Source organism: Aulonocara stuartgranti (genome assembly GCF_965226115.1).
Source record: "Aulonocara stuartgranti genome assembly, chromosome: 7".
Taxonomy (NCBI): domain Eukaryota; kingdom Metazoa; phylum Chordata; class Actinopteri; order Cichliformes; family Cichlidae; genus Aulonocara; species Aulonocara stuartgranti.
This window is the reverse complement of record NC_138945.1, coordinates 37,450,104-37,472,166: the sequence shown is the minus strand read 5'-3', so window position 1 is coordinate 37,472,166 and position 22,063 is coordinate 37,450,104. Positions and strand designations below refer to the sequence as shown.

The window sequence follows — 22,063 nt, the reverse complement described above, 5'->3', positions numbered from 1 at the left end:
TTATTCAATTATGACACACTCCAGGATTCACTGAATTTAACTCACTAGCCTCCTTGTTTTTAAATCCCAGGCTTCTCCCAAACACCGGTCATTCGTAAGGAACGGCAGAGGAACAGCGAGCGCCAGCGTGCCCAAAGCACCTCCACCTTGGCAGCCTCTGTTGGCCTGCCCTACCCATTGTCAACACCCAGGACTCAGGAAAGAGGCAGCGATGAGTGGCAATCAAGCGAGAGGTTGAGCCAGGCCAATCTGGATGGCATCACTTTCCCTGGCATCCAGCAAGTGAGCGTAGGCAGTGGTGAAGAAAGTAACATTTCTGGTGTTGAACGTGAAAAACAGAGTAGACACAGTTTGAGTGACGCCACCCTGTTACAGGACACCGCAAAGCACACTTACAGAGGCAGAGCCTCCAGTTTAGAGATAAGAGGCGGACTTTCTGAAGAAAATGTAAAACCAGTTTCCCCAGTGACACCAACCTCACCTAAAAGGAAGGGTAGCGGAAGCAGCACATCCTCTCCTCTGCCGTTCTCCCATCCGACTGTCCACCTGTCCTCACTGCGAATCTCAGAGACCAGCCTCTTTGGCTCCGTCAGCCAACAGCAACCTCCCAAAACTTCCACAGGCACACCACTGGAGGACTATGATGAGGTCTTCCTCCAAAATCCTGCACCACCTCCTTCTCCACCTTTTTCTCCTCCAATCAGGGAGACAAACATCACTGAGGATTTCCCTCCTCCACCTCCTCCTGTGGAGCTGGAGCTGGAGGCTAAGGAGGAGACAGTGGGAAGGTTTGTTTTACAATATCTGTGTGTTTTATTTGAAATGTCATTACTGTTGTTTTGATTTTTAAAAATTATTTTCTTCTTCCGTTAATTTTCCCATTTCTCCAACTTTAGTTCCACTTCGGAGTTCTCCACCATTTCCACAAGAAAGTCTTCCCCCCAGTTTTTACCAGTCAGCTCTTCTTCTGTGCCCAGTCAACTTCCTTCAATGCAACCCTCCACCATCACTCCAACCACCACATCTGCCACCACAGAGGACAACCTAAGCCTTGAGTACCAGCCGCTGCCCAAAAGGGAGAAGACATCTGAAGAGCTGAGAGTGGAGGCTCTGGCTCAGCAGTTGGTGAGTGTCTGAAGTCAATTTGTATCTTGCTGGAGAGTCTCGGGACTTTGTGTGTGGAGGAATCATCAGATATTTGGGGCTTAGCAGACAGAGAACAGGGGAAATCTACTTCAAGAGTTCCCATTTTTTAATAGGGATGAGATTTCAAGTAAATATACAATTGGACATTTACTAGGAACTGTTTGACTTTTCTTCAAAGATACCAACCTAGCCTCCCAAATGACATGGAATAGTTTTGGCAGGCTTGTGATGTGGTAGCTTTACCTGATAAAAAGGGTTTTACAAATGTAAAAAGTTGCATAACTTAATAGCATCAGTGACAACCTCAAACCTAACCCTAGGCAAGCGGAATATGACTCTGTTTTTAAATTGTTCTACAATGGCAATCACAAGACAAAGAAAATAATCTTTCTAACCAACACACACACAAGTCCTCTTCACTTTTCTCTAAAGGGTTAGAGTGGGGATGTCCAACTCATTTCACATTATGGCCCACATAGAGTGCACTTTGATCTTAAGTGGGCCAGAGCAGTTTAACTCCCCTTTTTGTCAGTGTAAAGAAATTTAACTACACTTTTAATCTCTGAGATTTTTTATATAAGAAACACAAGTGCAAAAAATTCAACAATACATCTAAGTTTGTCTTTGTCAGAAAATGTTTCTCTTCAGTGTAAAAAGGTACAGCCAGTATTTATTCCTGGGTCTGGAGTTCACTGCACTGTTTATGGTCTTCAACTGCAACTCCTTTCCCCTCTTTTCCAGTGCAATGCTATGACTGATTTTGAACTACAAGAAATTGTTTAATTTTGACTACCTTTCTTTTTGTGCTTAGTTTTTATTCTTTTCTTTTTTCCAGGTGTTGCAGGACCCCTCTCTAGCGCCCCTCTTGGACACTTGGGGAGGTAAATCCACTATAGAGCTATTGGAGGAGATCTTTCCAAACAGCAAACTGATTGGGAAATCACAATGGACCCACAGAGGCAGCAGCCAAGAGGATGACAGGTAAGCAAACCCTTTTATTTCTGGCTGCATTTTCTAATTTGTTCTTTTGGGGAGTGAGTTTGTACAGAATCAGGGTTGAGGGCGGTCGCGCCCTAAAGCAAAGCCTGCTTTATCATCTATTTGACTCTAAATTGGACCCAAGTGTACAAAAAGAAAACCAAACTCTATTAAATTAGACTTGAAACTACCTATCAAGGCCATAAACTCATCAGGAAAGTGTTTACTGAGGTCATAGATCAAAGGAGAAGGAGGCTCAATTTCTAAGAGATGTCTATATAATCTGACAGGCAGAGTAGCTGCCCCCTGCTGGTCATCTAAAAGAATGCAGGTTTAAGGCACTTTCCAGACACAACAGCTGCCTCCCTCTTTGATACAAAAGTCACACTTCTCAGCTAACATGACTCAAGACTCGTCCTTGAGGTCATTCAACTGAGTTTTATCATAAACCAACAATGGATTTCTTATTTCTGAATATTGAGAGGGTCCCACATATGTAAGCTTTTGTTGCATTAGCTGGTTTGACAAAACCTAAAAATCTGATTCATAATGGATCTCACAATGTTGCTTGTTCTCTTTATTTATTTTATTTACTCAGGCTTTCTACTTCAGGATCTGTGCACATCTGCATAATGACAGCACACTCTAAGTGCTTTGAGTTTTTATAATGTCTTTAATAACCATGTCTTTGATTGGTCACATGCTGTCAAATCATCTATTCACGTGAATGGGCTCCTAGCTAGATTAAGAAAGACTGGGTTGGCATATAAAGTTGATAACCAACTTCATGTGACCACTTAGCCCAATATCGGTGTATGTTAAGCCAATTATGAAAATGGGTATGTAGAACTTGCTTCATAGTACAGCGCGCTGGTGTAACCTTTCTAGTTTGTTTATTGTGTCGGCAGATTCACTCAGAATCATTCCCACTCTGATACATCCACTTACACAGAACAAACAAAGGCTTACAATCAAAGATAGTTGGTTCCAAACAGTTGGATAATTACAAGACTGGAGTGCACTAAACAGTCTGGTGATGCTGTTTAAAGTGCTTTATGTAAGGCAAAACTAAAGGCCTCCACAATGACTCTGTTTATTTAGCCTCAAGAGCAAAATTGCACAGAGTGACTTTTATGGGACTGAAGCACGACACGAACATTTTTGGGGGTAATGGACTTCCTGTAAACCAGCATTTATCACCCTTGCTGTGTATGCTGACAGCCTCCTTCCTCTTATCTGCTGCTGTCAAAGCAAAGGAGGAACATTGGGAGCCTCAGCTGTCCCTGCAAGTCACAGCCTGTGATGTCAGTGACATCTCAAGTGTGTTTTGGTTCGCTGGCGAACGCGTTGTTCACAGAAAGAATGAGAAGACAAACAGCCGTTATTGTAGAGGTTGTGCTTTTGAACCTCTTTGATTTTCTCTGCTGCCACACTCCTTGTGAAGTACTCTTAGGGGTCATGAGTGAACCCGGCATCGAATTTATTTCGATTTCTCGAGGTCTTTAACCCTGCTCGAGTGGATGAGGTAACCTGCGGGTTCAAAATCAGCTTCCTTTGCTGACTGAGTGTCAAAGTCAGACAGGTGAGACCAGACAAACCTGATTAAGAGCAGCACAGTTTGGACAGCGTTGTCAACCTACATGAGAATTTCTTAAACATCATTACCTGAATGGGATGGTATGTATAGGGGCTAAAAATATATATTTTTAAAAAGGACAGTGAGTTAAGTGCAAGGTTTAAAAGGGATTTCACAACTAAGAAAACCAAGCAGCTGTTTTTTTTTATACTTTTAGTGGACTTGAAAGGACGCCCAAAAAAACTCAAAATGAGTTGTATAGTGGTGTGCTATGACTTACAAATCGATAGTCACCCACTTACCCCCAACCACTTGGGGCAGGGCTGCCCCTCCCTAGCCTGATTTCATCAGAGGAAAAGGAACTTCTTCATTCCTGCTGTCTGGAATCTGGCATTTCCATATTGGTGCAGTTTTACCAAACTGAGGGACTGCATGTGCCTTTTAATGTTATTTAATAACCAGGATGGTCATACAGGTAGAAAAATGAACCTAATGCATGTGACTTTTTAAACTCTGTGAAACAAAGAGTGTGTTCATCGCTATTTACATTTAGAAAGTTCAGAAATCTGCAATATGAAAATACACTTTGACACAGTGCAAAAAATGTACCTAAAATGTGTCTTAATACTGGATTATTATTACTAATGAGTTCACCCAGAGGATGAACTGCTAGAGCTGATGAAGGTGGGGTTTCTTTTGCCTGTTTTATAAACTCTTGCATCTCTCTGATCCAAAAGAGCTCTTCATATTTTATCTGATTATATTGTTTTAATGGAAAGGCCACAAAGTCAAAGGCCACAAGTAGGAATAAAACAACTTTTTTACATTTTCCATCTAATCAGCCCTTCAGGCTTATTCCTGCAGCAACACTGACACCTAGTGGTACTGTGTTGCTGGCATAACAGACTGTATCTGGTCAGTAAAATAGCTTTTTCTTTAATGTGAGCCTCCACTTCATCAGCCTGGTTTTTAAATCGACCTTGAAAAAGTGTTTCTGTTCTTTCAAATGCTTTAAAATGGATAAAATACAGGGCTGTCACATCAAAAATATCTGTTTTTAAATAGTATTGTCATCTTTGTAGGACCCAGGCTGGCATCTGCGATCCTGCTCAGAGCACGGCGGCAGATCAAAAGAAGGAGCCCAATCTGGATGAAGAAGAGAAGGATCTCAACACCAGGAAGGTAAAATAAAAAATAAAAATAATAATTTCTCGTTAAAATGTGAATAATTAACAGTGTTAAGATATAATGTAGGTGCACAAACCAATAAATCTGTAAATGAGTCTTATTTTTAAATATTTGCCTAAAATCCCAGCAGCAGAAGGTAAAACTGCCAACTGTTTTCACATTTCTCCTGCTGTCCACCAGGTGGAGCTGTGTGAAGCTCTTAGGAGCAGCGTGGTGGCTCTGAAGCGGGAGAAAGAGGCGCTGTGTGAGGAGCAGAAGCATCACAAGGCGCTGGGGGATAGCATCGACACAATGGTGCAGGACCACCTCAAAACCAACGAGAAGGACAAGTACAGCGTGTTCATCGGTATGACATCAGAGTGATGCTGTGACAAAAAGCAGAAATATGTCATTTTCATTACACTTCCACAGCAGATAGGCTTTAAGGGACCCCAAGTTTCAGACGTAAGTATTTCTATCTTTAGTGGAAAGAGGCTTAATGACCTTGGAGAATAAATAAACAAATATAAAAAAAATATAATAGGACCTAAAATCGAGCCTTGTGGAACACCGCAGGTAATATGAGCTGCAGACAAGGAAATAGGTTCTTTCTAAAAGGTAAGAAAAATGTCTTTGACCTGTTTGTTGTTTGCAGGTGATCTGGAGAGGATCGTGAACTTGCTGCTGTCTCTGTGCAGCCGGCTGTCGAGGATTGACAGATCTCTGCTCGCTCTGCAGAGAGACGGGCTGTCGCCAGAAGAAGCGGCTGAAGAGAGGGTGAGACATGCAGAGTCCACCTGCCTGCATCACACCTGCAGTTCTGTGATTCAGGCAGTAAAACAAATGGGACAGTAACTAAATTCAATTCATTTTAGGTTTAGTTTTGCCCTTCATACGGTGACAGTTTTCCTCCATATACCTTTAATGTCTTTGGCACATTGACACTTCAGTGTCTGAAGTGTCTTTATACTAAGTGCCTGATATCCAGATCAAGGTTCTTGGGGGTCAAACAATCTCAGACTGAGTTATGTGATTTATTAGAAGTATATGTAGGCATGTGTGAAAAGAATAATAGAGAATTAGATTTGGGGAAATAAATATGGATAAATTCCAGAAGAGGTGAAATGACTAAAATAAAACAGAAAATTAAGTAAGCAAATGGGAAAAGTAACACAAAGCTAAACTGAAACAAGATGGTAAATTTCTGCCAGATTTTATGAATTAATTTCTATATTTATTTACATTTTTGACTATTTTAAATACATATAAATATTTATCAGAATCCTGATATTGTCAGTTTTGGTCCTCTATAGGACCAAAACTGACAGTGAAAGGGACTTTAACTTTTGCACCACACTATCTGCCTCCCTGCTGTTTTCCTTATTATTTGTTTCCCTTTACCTGCATGCTTTCAAATTCAATAGTCAAAGGAAGACACTCCAAATTATATATAAAAAAAAGTTTCTTCATTTTTTTGGAAGGTCTGTGAATAATTGTGTTTAATAACCCTGATCTCAATAGTGTGCAGTTCTGCTGTATGACTTAAGCCGTGTCTGTATCATCTCAGATATTAAAAATAGTCCCAACAAAGATTTCAGTCCCAAATATTTTGATATATGAGAGTTTATTTCAACCCCTTTTTCTGAACAAAGGAGCACACAGGAAAAAAAATGAGCTTGAATCAGTGAAGACAATCGATGTTTGACTCTGTTAATGTTTGCTGTATCTTTATCTGCTCTCACCCGACGACATAATAGGTCTAAACTTTTGAGTCAACTCAAAGATGAAATATTAACTTTTACCTCGTGGTTATCTGCTGCCCTGGCCTCAAACTCAGACCAATTCTGGTAAATGTGTTATAAAAGCAGTCAGTTGTGTTCAGTGGTTGTTTTTTTAAGAAGATCAAACAGTTGATTTTATACATCTTATCGGTTGTTTATGAATACTTTAATGAGCTTTTTTTTTTTTTTTTTGCAGTCACGTTTAAGAACACTTTGTAAAAGAAAGAAGTTTTCCCATCTGTAGCCACAAGGGGGAGCTGAAGTACTATCCACTTGTTTACCCAGTGCCACTGTTATAAAGTACATGGTAGTGATTTAAAGAATTAAGTCGCAATGTCTTATTGCATTAAGTTCATTTCCCCAGGTAACACAAACACAGCAGTTATTAGAGACAATTTCTTTGTATAACAACAGTCCTCTCAAAGCATTTGGTAAAGATAAGGTAAAGACTGCAACACTGGAAAGAAAACCCCAATAATCAGGAGATCCACTGTGAGCAAGCACTTGGGGACTGTAGGGAGAAAGAACTCCCTTCCTTGTGGAGAGGCAACAAATAAACAGGAAAAAATGCAAGCTACAGGAGAGCGAGGACGAGCATTATTGGCATGTGATTTTGAAATATATAAACAAGATAAGATAAGATAAGATAAGATAGAACTTTATTAATCCCTCGGGTGGGTTCCTCTGGGAAATTCGACTTCCAAAAAAAGCACAGCACCGACCGAAGTTACAGTTACAGAATTGTTATATATATATATATATACACACACACACACACACACACACACACACACACACACACACACACACACACACACACATATAAATACAGAGACAAATATAAATAAAATATACAAAGGGGATAAATAGAATAAATAGGAATAAAAAATAAAAATACAAGTGAATTGCACATTTCAAGTATTGAGTCTATTGCACTGTTGACTATTTACAAAAAGTATTGCACAAGGTATTGTACAGTGAGGTGAAGAGGCACTACAGCTTAGTTGTTCCCCCCTCCTTTGTCCTCCTGTTTCCCCTCCCTCTCCCCTCCAGAGAGGAGTTAAACAGTTTGATGGCGTGTGGGACAAAGGAGTTTTTAAGTCTGTTAGTTCTTGTCTTGGGGAGAAGCAACCTGTCACTGAACAGACTCTTCTGGTTGTTTATGGCCGTGTGCAGAGGATGCCCAGCATTGTTCATAATGTCCAGCAGTTTCTTTAATGTCCTTTTCTCTGCCACTGTCACCAGAGTGTCCAGCTTCATGCCGACCACAGAGCTAGCCTTCAAAGAAGATATATAGATGTATGTGTTTGATATATGTGTTTGTTTTCCTCTTCCTCAGGACTCCCTTAATCACAAGCGCTCTCTCCTCCTTCGCCAAACCGAAGACGCTCGAGAGCTGAAGGAGAACCTGGACCGACGGCAGCGCGTGGTCCACGCCATCCTGTCCAGTTACCTCAGCGAACCCCAACTCCAAGACTACCGGCGCTTCGTCAGCACCAAGCCCTCCCTTCTGATCCGCCAGCGACACCTGGACGACCTCATACGACGGGGAGAGGAGCAGCTGACGCGATTGGCCGAGAGCCTACCAGCAGAGCTGGCAGAGGCCAACGGCTGGCCCGCAGCAAGCCCCGTGCCCTGCTCTTCTTTGTTTCCACCACTGCTTCCACCCGCTGCAATTATAAGCCCTAGCCACGTGGTCAGATCTACCACTGTGACATCACTGTGACATCATGAACACGAAGGACAGGTAGCACCATAAAAACTGAAGGAGCTTTACACGAAGGATGCCCCAAAACAGGCTCCGCCCATTTTGAATTGACTATGCAGACTTCACACATGAAGAAAAGCCTTTAATGTGCCTCTTTCTGTTCACGCCTGACTGCACATTAGGCCTCTGTTCACCTCAACGCCAGCAACTAGACAATATTTCTAACCACACTCTGCTGGTTGAGTGATTTTAAGGTCAGAGGATTACCAGGAAAGTTTATCATCAAATCCTTCAAAGGACATTTCCAGCATGGTGGATGATTTTCTCCATTTTTTTAAACACTTAGACCTCTTCTGCTTTTTTTGGGGGGGGGGTCTTGTTATATATATCCTGCTTCAGTGATGGATTAAACATGGCCAAAGTTTCACTTTCACATAGGTTTTTCTACTCTGGGATCTGTATGGTGTCATAAAGACGGGATACCCAGTGTTTCCCACACATATCCTTCTTACCCATTTCTCAGTTTGTACTTCCTCACCTCTTCTTCTTGCATTTTAGTTCCTTCCACCAGAGAACCAAAAAGAGAAAGTGAGGAAGAGACACAAAGAAAGGGGAAGAACAAAATGAGGCACTGCTGCTTTAAAGCGTTACACATGAAATGTGGCATATAGTTCATACTGATGTATTTTACACAGCAAGCCTTCATTTTCTTATCAAAAAAAATCCACAAAAAAAGGAGTGCTGGAAGTGCAAGTAATGCGAGGTAGATGAAGAGACAAACAGGACTATTTATACACACTCAAATGTATATAGTCCTGAGGCACAGGTGGGAACAGTCACACACAGGTGAAACTCATGAGTGCAGGGCAGGCAATCTCAAAAGTGGAAGTAAAACCACAACGAGACACACAAAGACACACAAAAGACAGACGTAGCTTCCAGGTTTAAAAAGTAATGTCAACACACAAGTGCCTTAAAACTGCTGAGACCTGTGTAAACATTTTCCTGATGAGTTTATGGGCTCAGTCAAAAAAAAAATCAAAGCTTCAAAACATGTGACACCACGGTGGCTACAGAAAACGGGTCATAGCCAATTACATAAAGAACACTGAAGCAGAAACACATAGAAAGAACAGGAAAATAACACGCTGGATTTATGAATGAATGCTTCAGTGTGGAGCTTTCAGGCATAAAACACTTGTGTATCCTCACTCTGCTCTGACCTCCAGATGTTTTTTAGAAACTGGGACATTCTTCAAGATGGTTCTGTTAGACTGATTTCCAGGTCAGGGCAGGAGGAGAATGCACAAAATAGAGCAATGAAAAACCCTGTAGACTATGTGTACTCAGGTTAGGGTTAGTATAGTTAATATACCATCCATGGTATAGTTACTAGTGGACAATCTCCTTGCTTTTCTATTCTGATTTCATTCAGCTGCTTCTCTGTAAAGGGTGTTATCCTTTGTTTAGATGGGCTTAAACTCCACCACCTGCAGTTGTTGCAAGAGAAAGAGCTAAATCCACTTGTTACAGGCAGAGTTGCCCCAGTATAAGACAAATAAAGATTATTTTAAACTGTGAATTATGCAAAGCTACTCTAGTAGAGCCCAAGAATAAATCATATGGAGGTAAATTAAATATTACTACACTGGAATTGTCCTTTAACTGACTGGTGATACTTTCAGGAGCCTCAAACATTCAGACCTTCCTCCATGAGGTCTTTCTATCTGATAGCTGGTGCACGTGAGCAGTTATCTCCCAAAGAGAAAGCACCACCATCTTTAAAAGATCATCATCTTCTCCATCTTTCCACAGAGCCTGCCTCACTCTCACATCACCTTAACCTTAATGAACACCAAAATCAGAGGGACTATGATCTCGTTTCACTGGACAGAAAGCAAAAAAATCCTGAAGACGAACTGTAATCGTCACTGTCATGTTAAACTGTAACACAACTACTGCCACTGCTGTCTGCACATCTGCAGCTTGTAGCACTTTGTAGCAGTCCCACTGCTGTTTGCAGCAGAAATCACACTGACCCATAAACACTGTCGTATGCCTCTCATCAAGTCTGACGCTTCACGATTCCAAAGACTTTCACAGGCTGAGATTTCTTCCAGATTTCATCTTGGTTCAATTTTGGACTTTGGAGGGGGTTTTTATGTCAGAAATGTTGCCAGCTACAGTAGTCACCTTAAAATCCACTGATTTCCAACAGATATCAACTTAAAAAAGAATAATCGGAAAAATAACCCAAAGATATTTAACTTTGTGGTGCTGAGAAGAAGCAAACCTTTACAGTTGAGAGGTTGTAATGTTCTAACTTTCGGATCATTTATAGAAACATTTTCAGTTCCAGGAAACCTTTAAATTAACAATATGTTTCCCACTATGTAACATGACATTTTATTTTAATTATCCTTCTTTCAGAACGACTTTCAGTTTCATAGAAAACTGAGAAACATATTTTTAAACTCCTTTCAGTCCAGCTCTCTCAGAGAAAAGAAAGACCCACACTGTAAAACCTTTAGATGCCAGATTTGCCTGTGCATCAGTTTCTTCTCTTATCCATCCATTCATTCGTTTTCTGCCACTTATCTGAGTGCAGGCTGTGGGAGTAGCAGTCTGAGCTCTCCTCTCCCTGGCCCCCTCCTCCAGCTCTTCTATTAGCCAAGACATCTAATCTCTCCAGTGCATCCCGGGTCTGAACCAGGCCTCCTCGCAGTTGGACATAACATAAAACACCTCATTTAGGTGGAGGAGGCATCGTAGTATGTCATTTAACCTCAGCTCTTTCTCCCTCTCTGCCTGATACTGAAAATACCCGTATCGAATCTAACATCCCTGTGGTGACGTTTTGACACAAATTCAACTGGTGGCTGTTTTTTTTTTAATTGTTAATCTAAAACTGTCAGGATGTAGGACCTGAACTTTTTTGGCCTTTGAAGCCAGGCGTCCCTGGAAAAATTTGAAATATGAGTTTGGTTACTCACTGAGATTATTTCTCAAGCTGTGTTTACACACGTACCTGAACAGAGATGTTCAGATTTAAAACATTATGGTGGTAAAACTGACTTAAAATTGGTGGTGTGTCCCTTTAATTCTGTTTCAGTTGACCCCACTGACTTCTTACTTAAATAAATTTAGGTAATTTTTTTTTTTTAAACACAGAAAATGTGTTGTCAGGTGAGTAAAGTACAAAAGGAAACAAGTGCAAAATGGTGACCTTTTTATTTTTAATCCTTACATTTTTTCTTTGTTTGATACGTTTTTGTCATATCTAGGCTTCCATAGTTCCTCTGTGACTCATTGGAGGATCAGGTTTATAAACTTTTCTCACCTTGCTGTATAACAGGCACCATTTGGCTTCCCGTCCCTTCATACAGACTCCGAATGGTTTCATTTCTGCAGTATATGATATTTATTTGCTTCTGATCAGTGGAGGGTTTTTGACTTTTATTCCACGCCTACGTGTTTAGTTTTGAGAGCACCTTTTAAATATTCTCCTAGCAGTACAACACACACACACTGCCGCATGCCCTCCTCTATAACCCCAGTTGTACTGTTGATTACTGTTCATTTTCAGAGGCACTAAAGAATATCTCGAAAAGATTCTGGTTTATTGTTGAATGAAATTCAATGTTTGTTTTCTGAAAGACTTAAGAACAATAAATAAAAAGTAACAACTTTTTTTTTGCTAAATAAATGTTTTTGTAAATACTATCAGACTCTTTCTTCTCATCCTGTTGACCTGCACACACGCACACACATATAGATGAATATCATCACTGCAGTGGAAATAAAGTTAGAAAGAATCGGGATATTTAAATGATGTAAAACAGCAGCAGGCGAGCTCTCGGACCTTTTACAGAAACCTGCTGAAGTTTTAGCGCTTCCCTGTCTGCAGTGCTATAAACACATGATTATTATCACGGCTTTACTGCACATTTGCTTCCTGAAATAGGAGCTCACATCTTCACTTCATTTAGATCCTCAACACACATCCGGGTTACCTGCGGGGATGCAGCAGGTGAGAATGCGGTTAAATACCTGGGGTGGGCGGAGTTTATTCTGGTCTGACAGAAACAGCTCCTGACCTTTGGGACTAACAGGGCGGGAGAGAAAGAGAGGAGCTGCATAAGGCACTAATCGGAGCGCAATGGCCTCGGAGTTCACTCAGGACGCGGTGCTGGTGTTCCTCCAGAGCCGCGGAGGCACAGTGAAAAACTCCGACCTGGTTCTGCACTTCAAAAACTTCATTCGGGATCATGCGGACCAGGACCGAAACCGAGAGCTCTTCAAGAAGTTCGTCAACTCCGTGGCCACCGTCAAACAGCTGGACGGAGTGTCTCATGTGATCCTCAGGAAGAAGTTCAGAGGATATGTCCCAGGTAAGGGGGCTGAAGTGGGCTCCTCCGACCCTCCGTGCGTCCCGGTCGGGATGAACGCCGAAACTGCCGCTCCTAACAAGCCGCGACAGAAACCGCAGCAGAAAGAAGCGACTGCACCCGCCCCGTCGGGAGAAACTGCAACGAAAACAATCCTACCTGTGGCTGGCCTCGTCCTGACCAACAACAACAGCGTGCAGGAGAATTTAAACCTGAGGCAGCAGCAGGTACACCAGTCTATACAACCAGTGACAGCACAGGTAGTGAGTCACAGCCCACAGACACCACAGCTGAAGACACCAAGTCTGCCCACGCCTCCTGCTCTCGATCAGGCTTCTAAAGTGGGGCAGGGGCAGCGGAGAGTGGGTTTTGGTCCACCTCCTGGTGTCACACCTGCACCTCCTCACAGAGCAACCAGCCCAGGGTCAGAGGTCCTCACAGGGCAGAGGCAGCCAGAAGTGGGTGTTCATGCTCAGCGTGCCCCCCGACGGGCGGGAAACAGGCCAAGCTACAAAACTGCTGTGAGCCAAGATGATGAAGAGGAGAAAGAGGAGGAGATCACAGTGACGCAGATTTCAGCAGGAGGAACGCGGCCCCCGAGCGCTCTGCTCAATGCCCCGGGGAGGGTCACGCCTGCTCCTTCTTCAGGCCAGAAGAGTTACAGTCAGGGTACTGAGGGGCAAATGCTCACCCCTCGGAGTCCAACTAGGGTCATTCCGAATAACAGCAACTTTGACCTGAGACAGCAGCAGGCACACAGCGCACCTGACCACTCTGTGCGACCAGTGTCAGCACAGACGGTGAGTCACATCCCACAGAAACCACAGCTAAAGACACCCAGTCTGCCTACACCTCCTGCCCCAGATCAGGCATCTAAAGGGGGAGAGCTGAGAGGGGGTTTTGGTCCACTTCCTGGTGTCACACCTGCATCTCCTCATAGAGAAACCAGCCCGGGCCCTGAGGTCCTCACAGGGAGGAAGCAGCCAGAGGGGGATGTTCACCCTCAGCATGCCCACCGAAGAGCAAGAAACAGGCCAAGCTACAAAACTGCTGTGAGCCAAGATGATGAAGAGGAGGTCATAGTGACGAAGGGTTCAGCAGCAGGAGCGCGGCCCCCTAGTGTTCCACTCAGTGCCCCGGGGAGGGTTACGCCTGCTCCTTCCTCAGTCCAGAGGAGTTACATTCAGGGTACTGAGGCCCTCAGAAGGGGGCCCCAGCCTCCAGAAGGTGGTCTTCATCAGGAGCCTCCTGTGCCTCCACAGCTCACCCAAAGGCGTTTGAAGCACAGACAGAGCTATAAAACTGCTGTGAGTTATGATGAAGATGACGTAGAGGAGGTCCCCATGAGGCGAGGTTCAGGAGGAGGAGCGTGGCCACTGAATGTGCCGCTCGGTGACACAGTGAGGGCCATGTCTTCCTCATCGCCATGCATCATAGACACGCCTGCACCTTCATCTGTCCCACAGATTTACATCCAGGGCGCTGAAGGGGAAAAGCTCAGCCCTCACTATCTAGGTTTGAGGGAGGAAACTGCAGGCCCTAGGCTGGAACTGGGCGAGACCACCAGACGCAGCCTGCCTTTGGAGACGGCACTCCACCACAACATCCAGCAGGGCCACCAATACTCACCACTCTCAAGGGAACCCAAACCAGGGACCAATCAGAGCAACGGACCGTTGATGTCGTCCAGCCACAGCAGCATCTACTCGCCCTCGTCCGCTGGCGGCTTCCACAGCACCAAGTGGCCGCCGTCTAACTCCACCAGAGAATTGGGATGGACCAGCAGCTCCTCGGATCTGCAGATCAGAGCAGGTACGCTAGCAGGTCTTTTTGTTAATGTTAGCTGGTTAGAAGCTTGTCAGTATTAATCCACCACTGAAAATGGTCCCCCATCAAAATCACTCTTTCCCCGGTCTCAATGACTCCCCCTGACTTTGTCAGCGATAAATGTTCTCAGGAGAACCTCCTCACTGTCATACGCAGGCAGAAATGTGGAAACTAATGCAGAAAGTAAATGAAATTAAATGAATATGTCAAAATAAATGACTACTAAATCAGTTTAAAAATCAATATAGCTGAAAGTTCAATACAAAATAAAATAAAGAAATATCAACTTATGTCACAGTTTATAGATTATTGCCTCTATTTATTTTTAATATTAATTTTGGTGCATTTAATTACATTATGAATTTTCACTTTTCACTGGATGAAAAAGTCAAGCTCTTATGTGACACATGAAAAACTTATATGTATGTAAACAAGCATCTAGATCTGTGTATTTATTCATTTATTGATGTTTAATTTATTTCATTACCTAATACATTTGCTTTTGTTTGTTACATTTTAGAAATTATTATTGTAAAATTACTCACGGCCACTTTATTAGGTACACCTGGGCCAGACCCTTCAGAGCTGCTTGAATTTTTAATGGCTGAGATCGAAAAAGGTGCTGCAAACTTTCCTCAGAGATTTCAGTTCACACTGGCATGATGACGTCACACAGTTGCTGCAGAACTGTCAGTTGCACATCCATGATGTGAATTTCCGATTTCACCGCATCCCAAAGGTTCTCTGTTGGATTGGTCTGGTGATGAGTGAGGCAATTTGAGTACAGTTATATATTAGAAAATGAGTTTTGTGACACGGTCCATTATCCTGCTGGAAGTATCCATCAGAAGATAAGAACATTGTGGTGATAAAGGGAAGGGCAAGCAATGCTCAGGTAGGGCATAGGGTTTAAATGAAAATCAGTTGGTACTAAGGAGCCCTAACTGTGCCAGGAAGATATCCCCCTCTAATTTCATCCTATTTTAGTGTGCCTGTGTGAAGTTTCTTTTTTTCTTAGCTGATGGGAATGACTCTGGTTCTGCCGCTGCTTCAAGGTTTGACGTGTCTGCATACTGCATACTTGGGTTGTAACATGCTGTTATCTGACTTACTGTTGCCCTCCTATCAGCTTGAAACACTCTGGTCATTCTCCTCTCACCTCTGGTATCAACGAGGCATTTTCACCCAGAGAACCGCCGCTCACTGGATATTTACTCCCACTAGATCAGCAGTTATTGAAATACTCAGACCGGCCTCGTTCAAAGTCGCTTAAGTCACCTTTGTTTCTCATTCTGATCCTCAGTTTCATCTTCAACAGCTCGACTTTACCGTTTCTACATGCTTAAACATGTTACATGCTGTACTTGATTGACTGATTAGATGTTTGTATTAACAAGCAGTTAAACAAGTGTGCCTGACAAAGTGGCCGAAGAGTATATTAACACAAACAAGTGAAAATGATATTGTCCTTCTATTTGTTACAAAATGTTACTATACAAATCATATTTGATCTATATCATTTACCATAATCACAAGGGGATGTTTTATTTTTTTTTAATTAAGTAAAGACTCCTGAGCTAGTCATTCATTTAGGCCATTTAAGATTCTGACAGTTGTGGTCCTCCATACTGTTCAATTGGTAGGAGAAGAGTAAATTTAAAAAGAAATTTTAAAAAATGATCAGCTTAATAGTCAGAAGTGATACTTAATTTTTTTTTAAAGCTTTATTTATTTAATCCAACAGTCTTTTATTTATTTAAAACTTAAAACATAAAATAAGTGATTATAGCCTGAGACACACTTATGGGGCTTTTAATAGTACATTTTCGCAAATTGATAAGAAAATGATTACATTTATTATATTTATGAATGACAGATTTTTGTCAGTTTTGGTCCTCCATACATTTTAGCTACGTCAAAGTTCATCTCAGTAATAGAGTCCAACTCATGCCTGACACATAATGAACAGTATGTACTTAAATAAGCTGGCGTCCTTAGTTTGGGTTTCCTGTGTATGCACCTCTGCCCGAGGTTCATTAAGCAAAAGTGGTAATCCAGCTGTTGACTTGTCTCTGTAACATTTCCGTGAAAACAGGTGTGCCTGTAGGCGTGCCCAGAATCCAGGGAACTGTCAAACAAACCAAAGAGGGTATGTCGGACTCCATGATGAGTCGTGCTGACACTAAAATAGTGCCTTGGCATCGCTCCACCGGTCAGCTCTATGACGAGCAGGAGCCCTCAGCTCGTTCGTCACCGCTACGTCGCTCCACTGACCAGCTCAACGAGAACCAATCCTCTCCGGGCCGAGTGGCGCCGTTTTATCTTTCCACAGGTCTGACCCGAAGTTTAAGTTCCCTATTCACTTCTAAGCATTTAAAACAGCAGTTTCTGTCCTTTATCAGCCCTGTTTTTCATGTTCAAATTGGTTAATTGGAACAAAATTTTAAGTAACATCTTTTCAAACTTGCCTTTACTTTCCCACCTGCACCATAACCATCGCCTGGTGTCCTTTATCGCTGGGTGGGAATCGATGATTTATACCACACTGAACGCTTCCCTCTGTCTAAAAGGTGATCTCTGTGATCGTGAAGACGCAGTGTCAAGCGATGACTCCGTCTCTTCACCTTACCTGCGGCAACGCCCTGGTGCCACCAACCGGATGAGCACCAAACAAAGGATGTCCCTCAGCATGGGAGCCGACCTGGACCAGATTCTTCAGGGGGAGGCAAGGGAAGGAAGAGGAACCGAGGAGGCTCGGAGGAGCCGCCTCCACCGGATTTCTTCCTCGCTCAGCCTCCGCCACAATCTGTCGTGCTCCTCATTATCATCCTGTTCCACGCCGCCTCGAAGCCACAGCCTCGCCAGTCTGGACGAGCCAAAAGGAGAAAAGATGAATCTATCTACAGAAGCCTCGCCCTCCTCCAACCACCGTGACAACCACGGTCGACATGTAAGACTTATTAAAACTAACAACTGTGATTAACATAATCACAAGTATTAATTACTGTTCACCTGTTCATAGGTTACATGCTTTCAGCATAGGTTATTAAACCTATACTCTCCTTTTGCCCCACACATATCATATAATACACGATGAGGCTTCATTAATTAAAATTATGTGCTCCTGTCATCAGTCGCTGGTTCCTTTGGAGCCGAGGGAACATACCTGGCTGGTTAAGGCGGCGGCGGGCAACTGGCCGGAAATCTACACCCTCTTCAGAGAGGAACCGTCCCTCCTCAACAAAAAAGACTTCATCTCAGGCTTCACTGTACTGCACTGGATTGCCAAACACGGCGACCACCGAGTCCTCAACACTCTAGGGTACGCAGCAAACTTGTGACCTATAATTAGGAACGTCTGAAGTACTTGTGCGGATTAGTGCTAGTTTTGTCTGCTCAGGTTTAATAGTGGAAGGTAGACCAGTGACCCACTCATGACTCTCTTGTGTTGACAGCAGCGTTATAAAATCTTTAATGTGTTTATTGTTTATAGATGATAAATGGCACTCATCCATCATCCATTTTCGGTTTCAGGTATGGAATTGAAAAGCACTCTCTTACCTTCGACGTAAACGCCAGGTCTAACAGCGGTCACACGCCTCTCCACATTGCTGTCATGCACGGTCACAAAAACATCATTCGGTTGCTAATCAAGAAGTTCCAAGCTAATGTGAAGCAGAGAGACATGGCAGGTAAGAGACCATGGCAGTACCTGAGCCTCGACGCGCCACTGGAAATGTTCCACTTGCTCGCAGCGCCGATGCAGGACGTTATGTCAGGAAAGAAAGGTGTCGAGATGGCAAACACCAGCTGGGAGCAGCAGCAGAAGCAAAGCCGCCACCTGCGTCACCATGCCTCCTCAGCTTCAAGAGAGAGCCCGCTGACAATTGCGAGTAGAACGAAGGTGAAACGGGCAACCTCACTCGCTGCGTTGCTTAAACACAAATCGTTAATACGATTTCAAGCAAATCAGGTGAACTCCTCAGCTTAAACTTCAGGGTTAAGCTTGTTTCAAGAGTCTTGCAACATGGAATAGTCAGAACAGCTAGCTGGTCCGCGGGTCTTAAAAACTACCAAGACAGAGATTAAGAAGCAGCTAACTGTTTGTCACACTTGTTCCTTTGTCATATGCTTGGGCACCAGCAGTGATTCTCATACAGTAGTGAAAAATATTTCCTTTCCTGAAACCAGCAAAAACTGCCAGAAACTATTAAAAGAACAAGCCATGCTGATTAGGCCACTGCATAATTCACTTTAATATAACTTTACAGTGTTCACAGTAGCAGTCAATGTTACCACCGTATTAATTATCTAGCTATTTAACACAGAAACAAGTATTAAATAGACACAATGACATGACAATGACTGCATGACATCATGTGAAAAAAACCTCAATACCTGCCTGGGGAGCGGTTAAACCTCTTTTGGAGAAAAAAACTCAACACACCCTCTGGTGGTAATGCTGGTAGTTCCTAAACACGCATTTTTAAGAATGATCTTGTTTTACATAAAGAGCAGTGGCATACCAATAATCGCCCTTTCTTTCAGTGAAACTGAAAATATGCAACAGGATAAACAGGATTTCTTCACAGTGGATATATAGAACTGCATATTTTCAGGGTATGTAGGACTTGACTGCCTCCTCTCTCCTCTGTGAAGACCTTTCTGAACTATAAAACCCTATAAACAGATAAATCAGCTCTTTCAACAGCAGCTGTGAGCTTTGCTTTTAAAGCCTCATTTGTAGGTCCTTTTCTGCTGTTGATTGTTGGAAGCCTCTCCAACTGGATAAATATGCCGTATAATATTTCACCACTTCTTATTATAACAAAAGAGAGATTAGTTTTTTGAAGGCCAAAACCTTGAGCTCAGGCCAAACAACTGCAATAAAGAGAATCATGAGTTTCCATGGCAGACTTTGAATGCCTAACAAGAGATTGTATCACAAAGAAGCTGAAATATGATCTAAAGAATGCGATTGTTTAAGCGGGGATCTGATCTGCGAGCGCTTGACTGGTTTTCAGCATGACTTTATTATCTTGCAGTTGTGACAGGAGAACATAGAAGGTGTACGTTTACAAGCTGCAGGCTAACAGGAGAGACAGTTCCAGTTTCAGCCGTGATTCATTTACTGATACTTATTTAGAGTTTGGAGTACACACCGCTGCTTTGTTAATGTCTGTTTTACATTCCTCCTGCTGTTTACACATCATCCATCAGTTTGTTCAGTGATTCCCCCCCCCCCCCCCCTCCTCTTTCTTTTAACCAGTGTTTAGTGTGACTTCATAAAGATATTGTAGACAAATCAAGAATTAAAGTCACTCGGAAAACAACTTGTGAATTAGATTGGCACAAATTAACTGCCTCCTAGGGAGTATGCATTTGTGTTGTTGATATGAACCCATAATAATGTTTAACAAAAATAAGCACATATACCAAAATGTCAAATTCTTCCTTTAGCTTACAACTTTGTATTTTCTGAGTGCCAATAATCTACACATTTAATTAACATTTGCATTATTTTTTTCCACCTTTTTAATTTGACTGTTTTCATGTTATGTTGTTGTCAACATCTGCAGTTTGGTTTTCAGTGGTTGCCAATTTTGACTGGTGACCATTGGCTTGACATAGCTACTGGTAGTCAATTTAAATTACTAATGTCACTTGCTAATGCTAGTCTAACATGACCACTGGCTTGAGGTGGGTAAGGCTATTTAATGTCAGCTAACTTTGGCTGTTAGCTTAGTGTTATATTTGGTTGAAAAGGTTAAAATTGGCTATTATCAGGTCATTTTGATTACTAGCCTAGTAATGACCATTAGCTTGAAATTGTTATTGCTATTCAATGTCTGTTAATTTTGGATACTAGTCTAGCATGACATTAACTTGAGGTGGCTAATAGTAGCTGTTGTCAGCTAACTTCAGCTGCTAGCCTGATATAACTATTTGCTTGAGCTGACTACTACTACTAGTTGAGCTAATTTTGGCTGACCCCAGGGTTTGATGCGACCATTAGCTTCAGATGGCTAATACTTGCTCATATATTCATTAGCCTGAAGTAGTCAATAACAGTTAACATTAGCTAACTTTCTCTCCTACAGTCCCTGAAAAGCTTTGAAAAGTTGTACTTTTATCTAAATTTACACTTTTCTGCATTTGTTTATACTTTTGTCACAGTTGAACTGAAGTTGTAGCTGGTGGATAGGGGACAAAATTATTATTATTATTATTTTTTATATTAATTACTGTGACAAATTATAATCAATGTCACCACTTTGTTTCTTTTCAGTTTATCAGTTGTCAAAGTGAGACTGATTATTATTTTACCCAATTTCTATCATGAATATGTAACGTTACAAAAAAACAGATTGTATGAATGAGTGAATGTTAAATGTGGAAAAAAAGTTTACAATTATCAAGTAAACATGTAAAATTTGTACTGGACATCTTTGACATTTTGCTATATGTGCACCACCAAGTATCACAATTTCTCTCATAAACACTTTGTGTTACACCCTTTTTAAATGCTTCTTAGCAGACCTTCCAGAGGAACTCAAGAAACTATTCAAGAAATTAAAAAAAAAAAACTGATGGAGAATTTGTAAAATGCTGAGGAGGAATTTGAAGTTGAGGCGGTGTAAAACATGTAAAAGCACAAGTATTATCCTTTCACAACCACCAGGGTACATTACATTTGACTGTTTTGTTTGTAAATTTGTCTGTTGTTTACTTTGACAGATGCACATTATATTTTTAATGCCACTGAATATTAAATATGTTTCACAGTTGGATATATGTTTTTTGTATCTATATTTGAAAGGCCTGATGAAGGTCGAGTCTGAAATGTTGCAATTAAATATAAATTCTGCAAGTCAGATCGCATGCTGGAGTGTGTTTGTGAAACATTGGTGTGAGGGTTTCTGTTTCTGTGTTTCAAGACTGTTCTTCATGCTTGTGGGCATGTTCAATCCTGATTTGTTGTGTTTTTGTTGTGTTTGGGTGGGTATGACTGTAATGGGGACTTGAAACCTGCTTAACAGTCACATTATGCGGACTTAAAGGAAATTAATATTAGTCAGGGTTCAGGGTGCTGCTGTTCTTGTAGCTGTAAAGGCAATTTTTTTTTTAAATCCTCTTTGAGGATTCAAAACATGACTTTTAGATTATGTAATGTGGGTATTTCAGTAGAAAGAAGTGTGTATGTAAGTGTATGTGTGGTTTTTGTCTGAACAAGCTCAGCAGCAGAAAGTCCCTTCCTATATAACCGGTCTGACCTGTAGCATTATTCCACTCCATTTCAGTGTCTCATAATACACCCAGCTGGGATATGTTATTGCCAAAGTTATTTACTATAAATTTGTGAAATCATGCTCCATTTGTCCTTCCCTACGTCATTCCTGTTTATCCAAATTTAAACTCAGCAAGTGTGTTGGTGGGGACTTGAGTAAGTTTGGTGCTAAGATTGACGTCATTTGGATCAGTGGTACTTTTA

At 42.0% G+C, this 22,063-nt stretch overlaps 2 protein-coding genes across 6 annotated transcripts in view; both read left to right on the top strand.

The window, feature by feature from the left end:
* shroom3 (shroom family member 3) overlaps positions 1-12,076 on the top strand; it is a 78,167-nt gene extending 66,091 nt beyond the window's left edge. For all 5 annotated transcript variants that reach the window (XM_082541630.1, XM_082541634.1, XM_082541631.1 and 2 more), the window contains 7 exons: positions 71-788; positions 897-1,125; positions 1,982-2,127; positions 4,783-4,882; positions 5,069-5,234; positions 5,523-5,644; positions 7,988-12,076. In XM_082541630.1, coding sequence (XP_082397756.1) covers positions 71-788; positions 897-1,125; positions 1,982-2,127; positions 4,783-4,882; positions 5,069-5,234; positions 5,523-5,644; positions 7,988-8,374 — 1,868 coding nt within the window. In that variant the 3' untranslated portion in view covers positions 8,375-12,076. The remainder of the gene's footprint in view (positions 1-70; positions 789-896; positions 1,126-1,981; positions 2,128-4,782; positions 4,883-5,068; positions 5,235-5,522; positions 5,645-7,987) is intronic.
* An 84-nt stretch (positions 12,077-12,160) lies between these two features.
* sowahb (sosondowah ankyrin repeat domain family member B) lies at positions 12,161-21,453 on the top strand. Its single transcript, XM_082541639.1, has 5 exons — positions 12,161-14,556; positions 16,667-16,903; positions 17,142-17,521; positions 17,706-17,893; positions 18,106-21,453. Exons 1-5 carry the CDS (start codon positions 12,516-12,518, stop codon positions 18,560-18,562), a joined length of 3,303 nt encoding a protein of 1,100 aa, XP_082397765.1. The 5' UTR covers positions 12,161-12,515; the 3' UTR covers positions 18,563-21,453.
* The last annotated feature ends 610 nt before the right edge of the window (positions 21,454-22,063 follow it).

Bases quoted from the DNA above. Each gene is read 5' to 3' on its own strand.
- sowahb (XM_082541639.1), top strand. From the start codon at position 12,516: ATGGCCTCGGAGTTCACTCAGGACGCGGTGCTGGTGTTCCTCCAGAGC. The intron at 16,904-17,141 runs GTCTGACCCGAA...TCTGTCTAAAAG, and splicing joins GCCGTTTTATCTTTCCACAG to GTGATCTCTGTGATCGTGAA. The intron at 17,894-18,105 runs GTACGCAGCAAA...TTTCGGTTTCAG, and splicing joins CGAGTCCTCAACACTCTAGG to GTATGGAATTGAAAAGCACT.